This window comes from Tasmannia lanceolata, unplaced genomic scaffold, assembly GCF_043159265.1.
Source record: "Tasmannia lanceolata isolate RefF3 unplaced genomic scaffold, GAP_Taslan_0.1 ptg000008l, whole genome shotgun sequence".
NCBI classification, from domain to species: domain Eukaryota; kingdom Viridiplantae; phylum Streptophyta; class Magnoliopsida; order Canellales; family Winteraceae; genus Tasmannia; species Tasmannia lanceolata.
The window spans coordinates 69,805,001-69,818,679 of NW_027518685.1; the positions used below are offsets into that span (position 1 = coordinate 69,805,001).

At 38.7% G+C, this 13,679-nt stretch overlaps 1 protein-coding gene across 8 annotated transcripts in view; it reads left to right on the plus strand.

Moving 5' to 3' along the window:
• Positions 1-7,941, plus strand: part of LOC143885559 (uncharacterized) — a 25,565-nt gene extending 17,624 nt beyond the window's left edge. For 3 of the 8 annotated variants that reach the window (XM_077389779.1, XM_077389780.1, XM_077389781.1), the window contains 3 exons: positions 4,211-4,458; positions 4,675-4,730; positions 7,655-7,941. In XM_077389779.1, the coding sequence (XP_077245894.1) occupies positions 4,211-4,458; positions 4,675-4,730; positions 7,655-7,696 (346 nt within the window). In that variant the 3' untranslated portion in view covers positions 7,697-7,941. The other 5 variants (XR_013253477.1, XR_013253479.1, XR_013253478.1 and 2 more) reach the window with 4 other exon arrangements.
• The last annotated feature ends 5,738 nt before the right edge of the window (positions 7,942-13,679 follow it).

Sequence of the window (13,679 nt, forward strand, 5' to 3'; positions counted from 1 at the left end):
CGAAATTAAGGAAACTATCCATATTCCATAATTTGAGGCCTATATATCGGACTCAAATCAATACAATTAGATATATAAGAAAATTCCATGAATCCATGTACAATAAAATTCAGAACGTTGTATAAGAGGATCCAATGTATGAGAGCATTCCTTTGTCCTTCCAAGAGAGAGTTCCTGCGTTCTTGTGGAGCAGAGTTAAATAAGCCCATATTTAGTTATATCTATAAGTGTGCGTTTGGCAACAATTCTAATTCTACTTCTTGATTTCGATATCAATTCTTGATTTTGTTTTTAATTCTGATTGTGATTTTAAAACACCGAATCACGTTTGGTAACTCACATAAAAAAAAAAATCAATTTGTAACAACTCCTATATCAAGATAGCAGATTTCAGCTGCCATCAACCATGAAAAGTGAAGGTAAAAAGGCTCACTTGCTGGATATTAATTAAAACCCTGACAAAGTTTTTAATCTATACTCAAAAGAAGTTTAACACAAAGGTCTCTAGAAGACTTTAATTATGAGAATGTAGAACAGGCCTTATCTCAAACACCTTGAGTGCATACATGAGAGAGCCAGTCGCCACACAAACACAAGTTTCTCTTGCTTCTGACGGCCAGGTCGATTTGGCTCTGAGTCGGAGGAAACAGGCCTGATTCTTTATGGCTCTGTTCACATCTTTTCCCCGGAAATGAGGTACTGATATTAGCACTACTTTTGATAAGGCGCGTGGTTTGAGCTGAAAAGATGATGGGCGCACGACTCCATCATGTCTTTTCTGCCCCAGGCCGCGACCTTTCCAGGATAAATTCGCCCCCCTTTCAGAATACATTCACCCCCCTTCTAAACTTGCACCACGATACTGTCTTAGCTCGTTGGCTAGGCAAACGTGCTCGGATCTTGGCAAAATTTTACCGGGACCTTGGTGGGACCCTAACCTAGCTTAGGATAAAATTTAGGACCCTAATGGACTGATTTGATAGGGTTTTGATTAAAACTAACATGATTAGGGTTCGGTCAAAATGGGGTGTCTACACATATTCTCCATATGACCATCTCAATCACTCATTACTAGTTCTCAATCACTCCAGTCTGTGGGACCCTCGAGGGAAGAATGGCACCCTTCGATCTCCACATCCTTACATTCAGAGTGAGTTTGGTTGCAGAAAAGCAGGGGAGGCTTAGGGATTTTGCTTGGCATCTGGGTGTATATAGCGCTATCCACTTCTCTCTATTGTTTTGTTGCACAACAGGTGGACCCACGACACGGTCCATCCGCACGCGCGGCGTGATCTGTAGGCCACTAGTGGCGCTCTTTTGGTGCACTTCGCATCATCGCTACGAGAGACTGGAGCGCTTAAAATTTACCAGATTTGATATGAGCCGTCTAATCAAGATCAATTGTTCGGTCGGATTGACCATGGATCGGTCACGTAGGTGGCCGAATGAACCGTTGGATAGATCAAGGTCCCACTCAGTCGGGTTGGGCCATGGTTTTAGTCATATGGGTGGTCAATCTTTTGGTTCAACACGCTCCAATAGCTAGTGCCGGAGCGGGTGCTATCCAAAGCGTCAGATCATGGTGTAACGGCTAGTGGGTGATAAGGTGTGATGAGGACTGTTGGATTATGTCCCGTCGTGTCCCAACAATCAAAAGCCAAAGGGTGCAATCCGCACCGTGGATCATTGATCTAGCAGTTAGAGGGGAGGACGAAGGTTTTACACAAACCAATAATCACTCTAAGATTGCTCTGGACTATAGAATCGTGGATTGGCGCGATCTAGCGGCCAAATTTCAACATGCTTTTAAAAGGTGCTCTTGAAGGGGGTGCAAGAAAGGTTGCCAAGTACTTTATTAAAAGAGTAGATAACAGCCTTTGAAATAGAATACAAAAATTACATTTGTGGGACTTGAGTTTGAGTAAATCCATAGCCAAAATTACTCTCTTGGAAGTTTATCAACTTTGTTCTTTGCTTTCTTTTCACAAATCTATTCTAGTGTACTGTTTTCTGCAGAAACAGTAACCGGTGTGTCAAATACTTGTTTATCCAAAGGTGATTTAGAGTTTGTTTTCGCTTAGTACAAAGCGTCAACAAACATTAGATATAGATAACACCAGGCTTCATTGTATGTTGGAGGCAAATTTGTGATACCCCTTGCACACTGACTAGTGGGGCGAATATTATCTTCAGGAAAGCGACAACGCGCTTTGAAGCATTTCTTTCTTTTCTATTTCCCACAATCATCACCGACATATTTTCTCCAACAATAACTACTCAATAGGGAGGAGACAAACATTTGATTTACCTAGAATTTACCTCCTAGAATAGTGATAAGTAGTGCTTGGTTGCCAACCTTGTAGAGTAGTGGGAGGGGTGTCATTACTAGTATAAAAAAGAAAGAGAGAGCAAGAGAGAAAGAGAAGGCATTATTCCATCGTCGATTCTTTTGTTTCCTTCTTCACGCTCTTTTCTTCATCTAATTTGTCCACTTTTTCATCGTCTTCTTTCTCCTTTTCTTCCACATTTTTCGAGTTGCAGCGATGGTCGTCGGTGGTAGTGGAGATTAAAAAACAGGAACAATTAAAAAAGAACGAGGCATTATAGTCTTTCTCACATTACGCGAAATCGAATAAAACACCATTGACGTGTCATTTCAGAAAAGATAATAGAATTTTCGACGAACTTTCCTATTATAGAAAAGGTTCTTTTTTTGACATAGAACCCTATTTCAATTAAAATAAATCATTTTTATTTTAGGCACTCCCCAAATATCTTTTTTTTTCTTCCATTTTCTTTTATTGCAGGACAAAAAATGGACTCCTATCCTACTTCTAAAAAAATAACAGTAGGCTCTCCTCTCAAGAGGATCTTTCATTTCTCTCTTCCACTCAAAATCCTAGAAGGGGGTGGGGTGGGGTGGGGAAATTTCCCTCGATTGGTGCAATTCTTGAAAGACCCTCTCTCTCTCTCTCTCTCTCTCTCTCTCTCTCTCTCTCTCTCTCTCTCCTCCTATTGCTCAAAAGGTTACAGGAGAACTCTCTTAAAAAAAGTCATTTCTTTCTCCGCACACACTTTACTATAATGTAGACTTTCTACAATAGTTTATTTTTTTCACCATACAAGCCATTAGTACACAAATACAAACTAGAATTTATACTTTTTTCCCAAGCATTTTATTTAATCTCGATCTTATATATTGGGGCGATGCGCGCATCAAATCTTTGGCATTCATATTGATTTTCATACAGGGCTTCTACGGAATACCAACTTCTCAATCCTTCCATGACACATCCACCATCAATGATTGGACCCACGAATTGCAAGCATCGTGAAAGATTTAATCCTCTTCTTTTATTATTCTATTGTTTATTTATTAGATCAATACATAAACAGATTGCGCATAAGCTATTCTTAAATTTTATTTATTTAAATAATTTTTTTTGTTTTGGTTATTGTCTTATGCATTTTATAGTAACCGGTCATATGCATACTTTATCATTTATAAATTTCCAGATCAAATTTGATTTGATATAGATTTCTTTGAAGTTATTATTTTATTTAATTATAATCTTTGCTTGCAATACATCATTTTGTTGATAAAATTACATATCTAAATCTTTCTATACAAATTTAAGGTTAAAACTTTTACATATTCACTTCGACATGTTGAACTAGTCATGACTCATTAGAAATCCAACTTCACAGTTATATTTAAATTCGAAATTTTGATGTCCTCTCTTCCTACTACATTCAAAATTTCAAACCTTTTATTTATTTTTAATCTTGTTTTCTTTGGTGTATGAGATCAAGGGATAAATAAATACATTAAAAAAAGATCTTCTAAAGAGCATGTACGTATAATTGAACTCTGTGTAAAGAAAAGATGGTAGAGAGATGGTGTGTCTAGTAGCAAAATATGAGAGAAACCATCCTTCATATTTGATCCTACAGCAGCTCACTTTTTGATGGGCTGCTGTTGGATCAAATCTCAAGGATGGTACCTTTATCGTACCGCCTTTTTGTGTTCCTACGGCCTTTCAGCATATAATTTCCTTCTAAAAGGGGAGGGAGAAAGATATTTTGGTACAGGCAGATTTTAGCTATAATATAAAATTTTATTTCTTTCTATATTTATGTATTTCAAATTTAGATGTTTACAACATCCTCTGTAGAAGAAGATGAAGAGATTAATTTCATACTTGCGCAGGGGTTGGGCGGTCTCAAATGTAAGCAAAAGTGTGAGTGTTCTAGATCTTTCTGGCAAGGAAAAAACTACTAAAGCACCCAGACGCCTCTCAATTCCTGCCAAGTCTTCTGTCAGCCCACTACCGAGACCGGTTAGCAGCATTATTAGAACAAAGAAATCAACTAGCAGCCAGGGAAATTGTGATACACCTGCCTCTGATGCGTCAAAGTCGACAAACAGGCAGAAATTCAGTGGCAGTCGACCTCATGGTTACTACTCAATGCTTTGTGGATAAACCCATGCTGAATGTATAATGTCAACCTTTGTCATGGCCTACAAATGGAAATTATTAATTTTAGGGGAAATTCTTAATGAACCAACCATTTTGATAGGGTCACAAATGGGAGTAGGTAAAAGGGGTCCAAATGTCAATAGCAGTGCTTTTCAGTTGTTCTTGCTCATCTTATCCTTTTGTTATGTTACAGAATCAGGCAATCCTATGCCCAACGATGAAACACAGCAAGATGACAAGGAAAACTTGGTATGATATTTTCTTCAATAAAATGAATTTCAATTGACTGTTTTGCTGGAAGGATGGGGCTGCCGTTACTTTTTTTTTGTCACATGTATAATACATGTGACACACTTAGACATTTGCTCCACTCATTTGGCGTGCCACCATTACCTCTAGTCTCACCATTATTGGATGATCATGACCTGGATAAAAGGATATGACTGTAGGATAAAAGACATGATTTTACCATAAAATGAGGAAATAATCTCAATAATTAAGCTGAACACTCGATCACCTCGGGACTGAAGGCAATGTTCTAGACTAGCTAGGCACACCAGATTGATGAGGATGAACACCATTGGGTGTGCAATTTTTTACACAGTTGGAAACCTGTATTACCAAAAAATAATATGGGCACATCTATTCGTATCACTATTCATTTCTACATTGGCACCTTTTCTGAATTTGAAAGGTCTTTCTTAACTTCTTCCTGCCATATCTGAATTGAAAAGGTCTATTAACTTCTTTCTACCATATCTGAAGAATTGAAAAGGTCTTTTCTTAACTTCTTCCTGTTACTGAATTTACATTGGCACCATATCTGGATTGTTCATTTGAAAACTCTATTGCGATGTGTCATATTCAAATGCTAGAAAATGAGAAATTAACTACGGGTTCATATTCAACGTGGACAAAAATCTTCTGACTAGACAGTTAAGATTGTTCATCTAATGAGGGTTTCAGGCTACTGCAAATTCATGGTTCGCCTTGCTAGATTATATCTTATGTGTCTAGTAGTTGGTTACATTGATTGAGTTGTGGTACATATATTGCTTCAAGGGATTTGCTAGCGACTATCCCGGATGGTATTTCACGGCTGGCTAGTAGTTGGTTACATTAATTGGGTTGTGGTACATATATTGCTTCAAGGGATTTGCTAGCGACTATCCCGGATGGCATTTCACGGATGGTTGTTGCATGTGAGAGAAGCCACACAGGCCCACTTTTCATCAGATTTTGTTTTATTAATTTTATTCATATACGGTGGCTGCTCTCATATGCAACAGCTAGCCATGAAATGCCTTTCTGCGATTGTCCCTACCAATCCCCATGTTTCAATATATGGTGTTACCTGTTACCTTGATAGAAAAGGTTTGTCTCTAGTGGTCTTTCTGTGGTTGACTTTGTTCAACTTGTTCAGCAGCAAATATGGTTCCCAGGGTTGAACCTCTTGCTCAATTGGGAGGTCTTCCAATCTTACAAACCTTTAGTCTTCATTATTTCAGCACTCTCATATCAATATATGGTGTTCCCTGTTACCTTGATAGAAGAGGTTTCATCAGAGCTGTTTTGGTCATTTTGAGGGATTTGGTTCAATCTGTTAAGCAGCAATGATGGTTTGTGGCATTGAGCCTGTTCAATTAGAAGGTCCACATATCTTACAACTTTTTATTGTTTTAGTCCTCTCGTATCAACAATTTATTTTGTTCAATTTTAATCTGAGGAAAGGTATCTGGTGTTACAACCATAGTTTCAAAATGCCTCAGCATCATTGTCGACTCGGTTGTGTCAACTCCCTTTTACGCTGGACGAGTTCCTGTCCGAATCCGCATTTTCACCCTTCAAAGTAAATACGTTCTCCTTTGACTCCATAATTATAACTTTTTCATATGAGTACTCGATAGTGTCATTCCAAGTGACTAGGATTTGATTTGGCTTCTTTTTGAAACAGAGATTAAAACCTTATTTTAATGATTTTGTTGTTTTTTGCCTCTAATCCGAAACAATTAATTCAAGTATTCAACTACACTTGATTTGTATTCGTTATTGTGATGATCCAGAGATCTAAAGTGACCTTAGAATATGATTTTAGTCAGGATCTGTACTGTTGATTGTACTGACTCGAAGCTCAATATTCCCCTGGTAGCCAATTTTAATTATTTAATTGAATTCCTTTACCAATCAAAAGTTGATTGTTGGTTGACTTCTTAGTAGTATTCCATTTGTGGTTCTTGAAATACCTCTAATCAGATACATGTTTTTAACTCAGCTATTGAGGGGCTGTAATCCTGTTCGTTTGAAGGTTTCCTTTTTCCTTCAATATCGACGCCTGCTAATTTCTGACATTCCCTCAACCTAAACATGAAAGGATGTTTTTGGGGGTCTAGCCCAACTGTGATGTTACTCACAAGAGAAAGGGATTAGAAACACCCTTAACTGAAAATTAAAAAAAGAAATGGCAACACTGGATACTCCCTTAATCTTATTTATCAGTTTCACACCCCTTATATCCCTTGAGAGGAGCACGATTATCAAAATAAGAAATTGTTGACTACATCTCCTATTGTTATTATTATCAGTTGTTATATGGTAATTATGCAGTTAATGAATGTGCAAAATGTTATTTCATGATCCAAGGCAATCAGGTGTTATGCCCCAATACAGTTTGGCCATGCCCAAAAATCTTTTTCATCGCTATGTTTATTGAGATTTGTTTTTACTTCTAAATTGGTCTCTGGCCTTTTTAATTTTCTAACCATCTTTTTAAAGCATTTGCTTCTCGTTTTGTTTTCTATCTGTTTGAAGGTCACTAAGATGTAGATGCTATTCTCGTTTTATTTTCTTTCTGTTTGAAGTACACAAATCAGAAGGTTAGTACTGTATGATCATTTGATGTGAGGCACTTTTGGGTCATGGCCCAACGATAGCAGCCTTCAACAGGTAAAATGGTTTAGATTATGAATTAGTTCCTCACACTTGTACACTTGCCTGCTAATATGTTTTGCCCCAAAAATACCCACCAATTTGTCATCTAAATGCTCTGTTCATGTTTTGCAAATTTCTTTATCATAGTATTAGTATTTGCAAGTAAACATGTGCATTTTGCCTTGAGTTAGATTATTTTCAATTAGTGTTATTCTCATTCGATTTTTTACCTTTTTTTAATGCAGGGAGCTTCACAGCTTGAAGAGATCAGCTTGACAGTAAAATAGTAGACAGTCAAAACGAAACATATATTAAAATTCTACAAATGTATTAATGTGCTTTTGTGTGCTTGTTTGAAGGGTTTAAGCAGAAGACAAAGAACAAGTGTTTGTGTTTTAGTAGTGAACAGTGATAATTGCTGTGTGTCTTGCATTGTTTTATTCTTGTGGTGATTGCCAGCACTATATTGATATAATTTAATTTTTTGTGTTGTATACATTTGCAACATAAATTATGGGTTTTTTGTTATAAAGGTTGCATGGTTTCTATGAGTGACTTCTTTTTTCTGATTAGGAGATCATCTGCATTTATTTTGATTTTGTCACTTCTCTTTAATAGATTTTTGGTAAATTTTGAACTGTACCAGCTAGGGCTGAAACAGGGTCGGGTTGGGTCGGGTTTTTCAAAACCCTAGCCCAACCCTGGATCCCATTATCTCGGCCTTGTCCGAAAAACCTCAACCCATAGCCCGCCCTACAGGGTTCAACGTAGCCCTGGCCCGCCCTGATTGGGCCGGGCCAAGCCGGGTTGGCCCTGATTGACCCTAGTGCAAATACCTGTTAAGAATGCCAAAAATAAAGCAACTATATAACATATAGAACAAAATGATCAATAAATAGAGAAAAGGAACAAAATAAGACAATATGAATTCAACAACATGATGGGCAGCAGAGACAATCAATTAATAATAATAATCTAAAGAAACATCAATTCAAGATAATAGAAAACATTAGCAAACGAAACATGCACAAATGGTTCAATTCTATAATAGAAAACTTAGGGTCGGGTCGGGTTGACCCGATGTATTAACCGTAAACCCGACCCGACCCTGACTCAGGGCCAAGAAAATGAACCCTGACCCGCCCTCAGGGTTGGAAAATGCAGCCAGACCTTGTTCGGGCTCAGGGCGCATCAGGGCTGACAGGGCCAAACTTTCACCCCTAGTACCAGCTATTCACAAAAATATAAAGTAAATAGTGAAGTGCCATTATCAAAATTTAACGTGCAGATATCAAGTCCCTCTAGTTATGGCTCTCAGTTTTGAATCAATGCATTGAGAATCATACAGTCCAAATTGCATGAGGGAGGATGGAAGAGAATGCTGGATATTTGGAGGTGGTAGACAAAGGACATGGGGTGGAGGTGGTAGACAAAGGACACGGGGACAAAACTAAAAAACAGGTGAATGAAACAAATAAGACAAGCTAAATCAATCAAACAAAGAGAGTTGAAATACGACAGGCATATAAAAATGTATAAAAAGGAAACCAAAAGTAGTTAATGTCTACCCAGCCTAGCTGTTTGACAGGTAATGCATGGGTCTTCCCACTTTATTCACTCAATGAACAACCTCTTTTTATTGTCTCTTTCCTCTCCCATTAGATCTTAAGACCAGAATCGGCCCAGATCTTGAGAAACAAAAAATTTTTGTTTGATAGTGAGGATTCTCAACTAATCCACTGTGTGAAAAAATATGTACGAAAAGCCCATAAAGACGGAGGGGGTCACTATCCATAGCCACTTTTGACTTCAACTTTTAAGGTTGCTCCTGTGTCTAGTCTCTCTTTTTATAAACTTACTATAAAATTTTCTATTTATTATCTAAATATAATGGGGAGAAATTTTTTAGCTGGCCATTGATAAGCTCCAGGTTATTTAAAACCTTATAGATGCATGTCCTTTTAGTAACTAAATATCATATCTATGTTATATATCTGGATACTATATATGATGGGGAACTTGGGTGGCTATTGACATGCCCCCATGCTATTTTTTTGAATGGTAGAAAAGTTTATTAAAGAGGAAATAATGGGATAATCCGTGTCTAAGGGTTAATACAGGACAGAAAAGAAGAATACAAATACAGACACAAGTACTACTAGTGGGCCGTTAAGGAGGGAGAAAATCAAACAACTCTAAGCCTTCCTTAGACACTCTTGCTCTAGCTAGCTTATTATTGGCTTCGCCATTTGCCAATCTTACATGCTGGAAAGAAATATAGGTCCCAATATAAATGGCTAATGGCCACACAATTCAGTACTTTGTTGAATTTTGAGATAGAGTTGCTAAAATTCTTGGCATGCATGGTGGCTCCAACTATATATCTTCAAGAAGTAGCATTGTAGTGCATCTTTATTTTATTTTCAACATCATTTTTTTTTTTTTACAAAATCCCCTTAGAACATTGTGGTATGTAATGACGCCAAAAACTGACTGCACGAACTAGCTTCGCAGAACCTGTAATCCTGCGCTCACAGAGAAAGCGTCAGTGGGCCCGGAGTTGTGGCTCCGGACTGCCACTTCGACACTCAAGTCAGAGCTCGGCAATCACAGATGATGGACGGGGAATGGGAGAGAGTTTATGTCAAGTTACCAGACCAAAGGAGAAGAGGGAGAATGGAATGCCTTTTGCTTGAGTGCGTAGCTGTAGACACCTCATTTTGACCGTACCATAATCCCTCCCTGTTTGAGCACAACCCTATCAAATCATTAAATTGGAACCTCAAATTCTACCTTAGAGCAGGTTAGGGTCCCACCAGGGTCCCTGTAAAATTTCGTCAGGATCCGAGCACGTTTGCCTAGCGAACGAGCTAAGATAGTGTAGTGGTGTAAGTTCAGGAGGGTGAAATATGTTATTTCCCGCGTAAAAGAGGACACTCTTGGCAATTTTATGTTGCTTCCTTTGCAAGCAATCGTTATGGGCCATTGGATCAAATCATAGGGTTAGGAGCATGTAGAGAGAAAATAATTTTATGCCCATTTCTTACCCGAGACCCTCCTTTGTAGTATAAAAGAGTAGTAGTAAATGCACTAGAGTGGGCTGTCTGGGGAATAAAAGGGGCGAAATTATCATTTTTTTTTCTCTGTTAAGTAGCCACGAACTAGGGTTTCGAGAGGGAGGGTTTTTTCGTCGAAAACGGAGAGAAAGGGAAAACCATTTTGCAGAGGGAGAAGGGAAGAACCCACCGGTCCCATCTCCGGCTACCATCTCCGACCAATCACTCCTCCATGGTCGCACCTCCCTATCTACCACTACCTTCTTCTTCTCCTCTACCATCTCCTCTTCTCCGGTCGCCACCACCATGAAATCCGGCACACACCCATCTCCAGCCATCTTCTCCGGTTGTCCCGTTGGAGATCCGACCACGCCATCAACCGCCTCCACTCCCAATCACCATCATCTTCTTCAACCTCAAACCATCCACCGTCTTCTTCCCATCCCATCTCAGCCACAATCCCAACCTCTTAAACCCACCTTCATTTTTACCCATTCAAACCCTCTTCCATACAAAACCCATTTTTATCGACCTCACAGCCCCCATCCCACCATTAATCCCCACAAATCAGCCACCATTTTCGGCAAACCCCATTTCTCCGACCTTCTTCCACCTCACCCATCTCCGGCTCCCCACCTCCGCCATGACCGCCCACCTACAATCATTTTTCCCTAATTCCCTTCATCTATTAAACCTTCCCATTTTCTGGTTTTTAAAAGCCAAACCCATCTTCTCCATTTCAAACCCAAAAACCTTTTCTCCCCCAGCCACCTATTCTTCCATGGACACCGCCCCCTCGAAATCTTTCAGGCAATTTTATCCGATCAGCGGTAAAGTGGTTGCTTCTTTCATTTAGGCAAGGATTCTATGTTTGGGTAAAGAAGAGTTTGGTTTATAGCCTAGAAGAGTGAAACAGAGCTTAGTTTCTTGGGGCCTATAAGAAGTGGATTTATAGACCTTGTATCTCTGTCATCATGTCCACACCCATTCCGATCGAACCATCACAACAATCATCTTCTCCTCCCGACCACCATTTCCAATCGCTTCTTTCATTTAGGCAAGGATTCTATGTTTGGGTAAAGAAGAGTTTGGTTTATAGCCTAGAAGAGTGAAACAGAGCTTAGTTTCTTGGGGCCTATAAGAAGTGGATTTATAGACCTTGTATCTCTGTCATCATGTCCACACCCATTCCGATCGAACCATCACAACAATCATCTTCTCCTCCCGACCACCATTTCCAATCACCGCTACAAAAGTCATCCGCCCTTGTCGACAGATGCAGGTAACATTGCGCTTTCTTGTAAATTCCTTTGCTAATCTATCGATCCATGATTCATTTTATCTCTAAAGAGTGATTCCGGTATAATGGTTTGCTCTTAAAGACTTATATGATTGTTTGATTGTGCATTTTCTATTGATTTTGATGAACAAAGATGTTGGATTTTGATTGGGGTTAGGTAACAGTGATCTTCATGGTTTTCTTGCTTTAAAACCAATCAATAAAAATGTATTTTTATGGAAGGGTTGCTGTTGAATTAATCTAGGTTGGGTTTATTAAAATGGATGAGGATTAATCCCGAACCACCCTAGACCAAGGCAAAATTGCAGTTCGGGTCGTCCAGGAGCAGGTCCAGGCAATATCTTTAATCTAGGAATCCTCCTTGTGCTGTGTGGGCATATGGTCCCCGTGTTCTTCTCACTAATGCCAAGACATGTAAAATGCCTAGTTGGTGTAAATTCACAGTCAAGATAATTTTGTGGTGCATGAGCAATTCCTCTAGCTTTAAACAACATTGATTTGGTATTACCCATGACTGGTTCAGATGACATACCGGACCTGTTATTTACCCAAAAGCTTTGTACTTGTTTTGTGAATTAAATAGGTTTCTGAATTTCCCAACTGTATACTTGATTTCCCTAGACCCCAAACCCAAATTGGATTTTATTTGGCAACTTATTGTTGATCAAGCGCATCACACTTGATGAATATTAGATGCAAATATCCTACAACTTGGGAAGGATAGGAGCATTGTGTCATTCCTCACCTGGATCTTAACCTTTACCCATTTCTCTTTCTTCATTTTAGGAGACTCTCTAAGTCTTTTAGACATCCCTTTTAGGCGTTAGATTCCCTGTCATTGCAAGGCAAGGGCGATGAAGGCAATAGCCCAAGCCCATCTTTAGGGGACTCGCTCAATCCAAGTAGCGTTCCTCTCTTTTGTTTAGTAGGCCTACCCAACCTTTTGGATTTCTTTTAACCATTTTTTTTAAAAAAGAACCCTTCTCTGGGCAATGATAAGGTTACTTGGAGCCCGTCTTTATGTTTTGTGGCTCACCGCTTCGCACTTGGATCTGCACAAGTTGATGTCCCCTGTATGCACTGAAATTTTTACTAATTGGAATTATCATAATCTTTTGATATTTCTAATACTCTTCTTATCTTAAGCATTGAGTTATGTTCTGAAGACAATAATGAATGGACTGTTCAGGTGAGATTATTTTGAAGCTTATCATATTTGTTTAAATTTTATTTAAATAAATTGTTTTAGGAAAGAAAGAGATCAGATGACTACTCTATTCGATATTATCGACATGAGTACCGTCTGATTTCAAGGCGGGATTAGAAATATTATCATGTGTATTATGATATCAGATGATTACTTTAGCATCATCTAATTTCATCCTCATATTGGGGTGGTGTTTGTGTTTGGGCATAGAAGTGTTTGATATTGTTTTTGCTTTATTAGGCTATCCAGCGGCTGGTCTGGACTAATTAATGTTGTTTATCATTTTATGATTGCTACAGGTTGTACACTCTTTAGTTGTAGATCATATTTTGCTGATATTTGATTTGTTTTTATAATAATTGATTGAAAATTTGAGATTATCCGGTATCCTTTTCCCTCTCTCTTTGGATAGACTAGCACAGTCTTTTGGATTTATGATTAGATTTCTTTAGACACTATAACCTGTACTAGGAGACATACTCTGTCTCGTTAGGCAATCCTCCTTTGGAGGCAGGCCTCTTTTTTTTTAGCTTAACCCCGGGGAGGTTGCTTTGATTTTGATAAATGGTGTACCCATAGGAGGCATGCCTTACCTCATTTAGAGAGCCTTTAAATCATTCGTTTGTGTGGTGATGTTATCGGGGGAGTCTTTGACTCATTTGATCTTTATTGATATTATTAGGGAGTCATCTGTCTTGGCTTTGTAA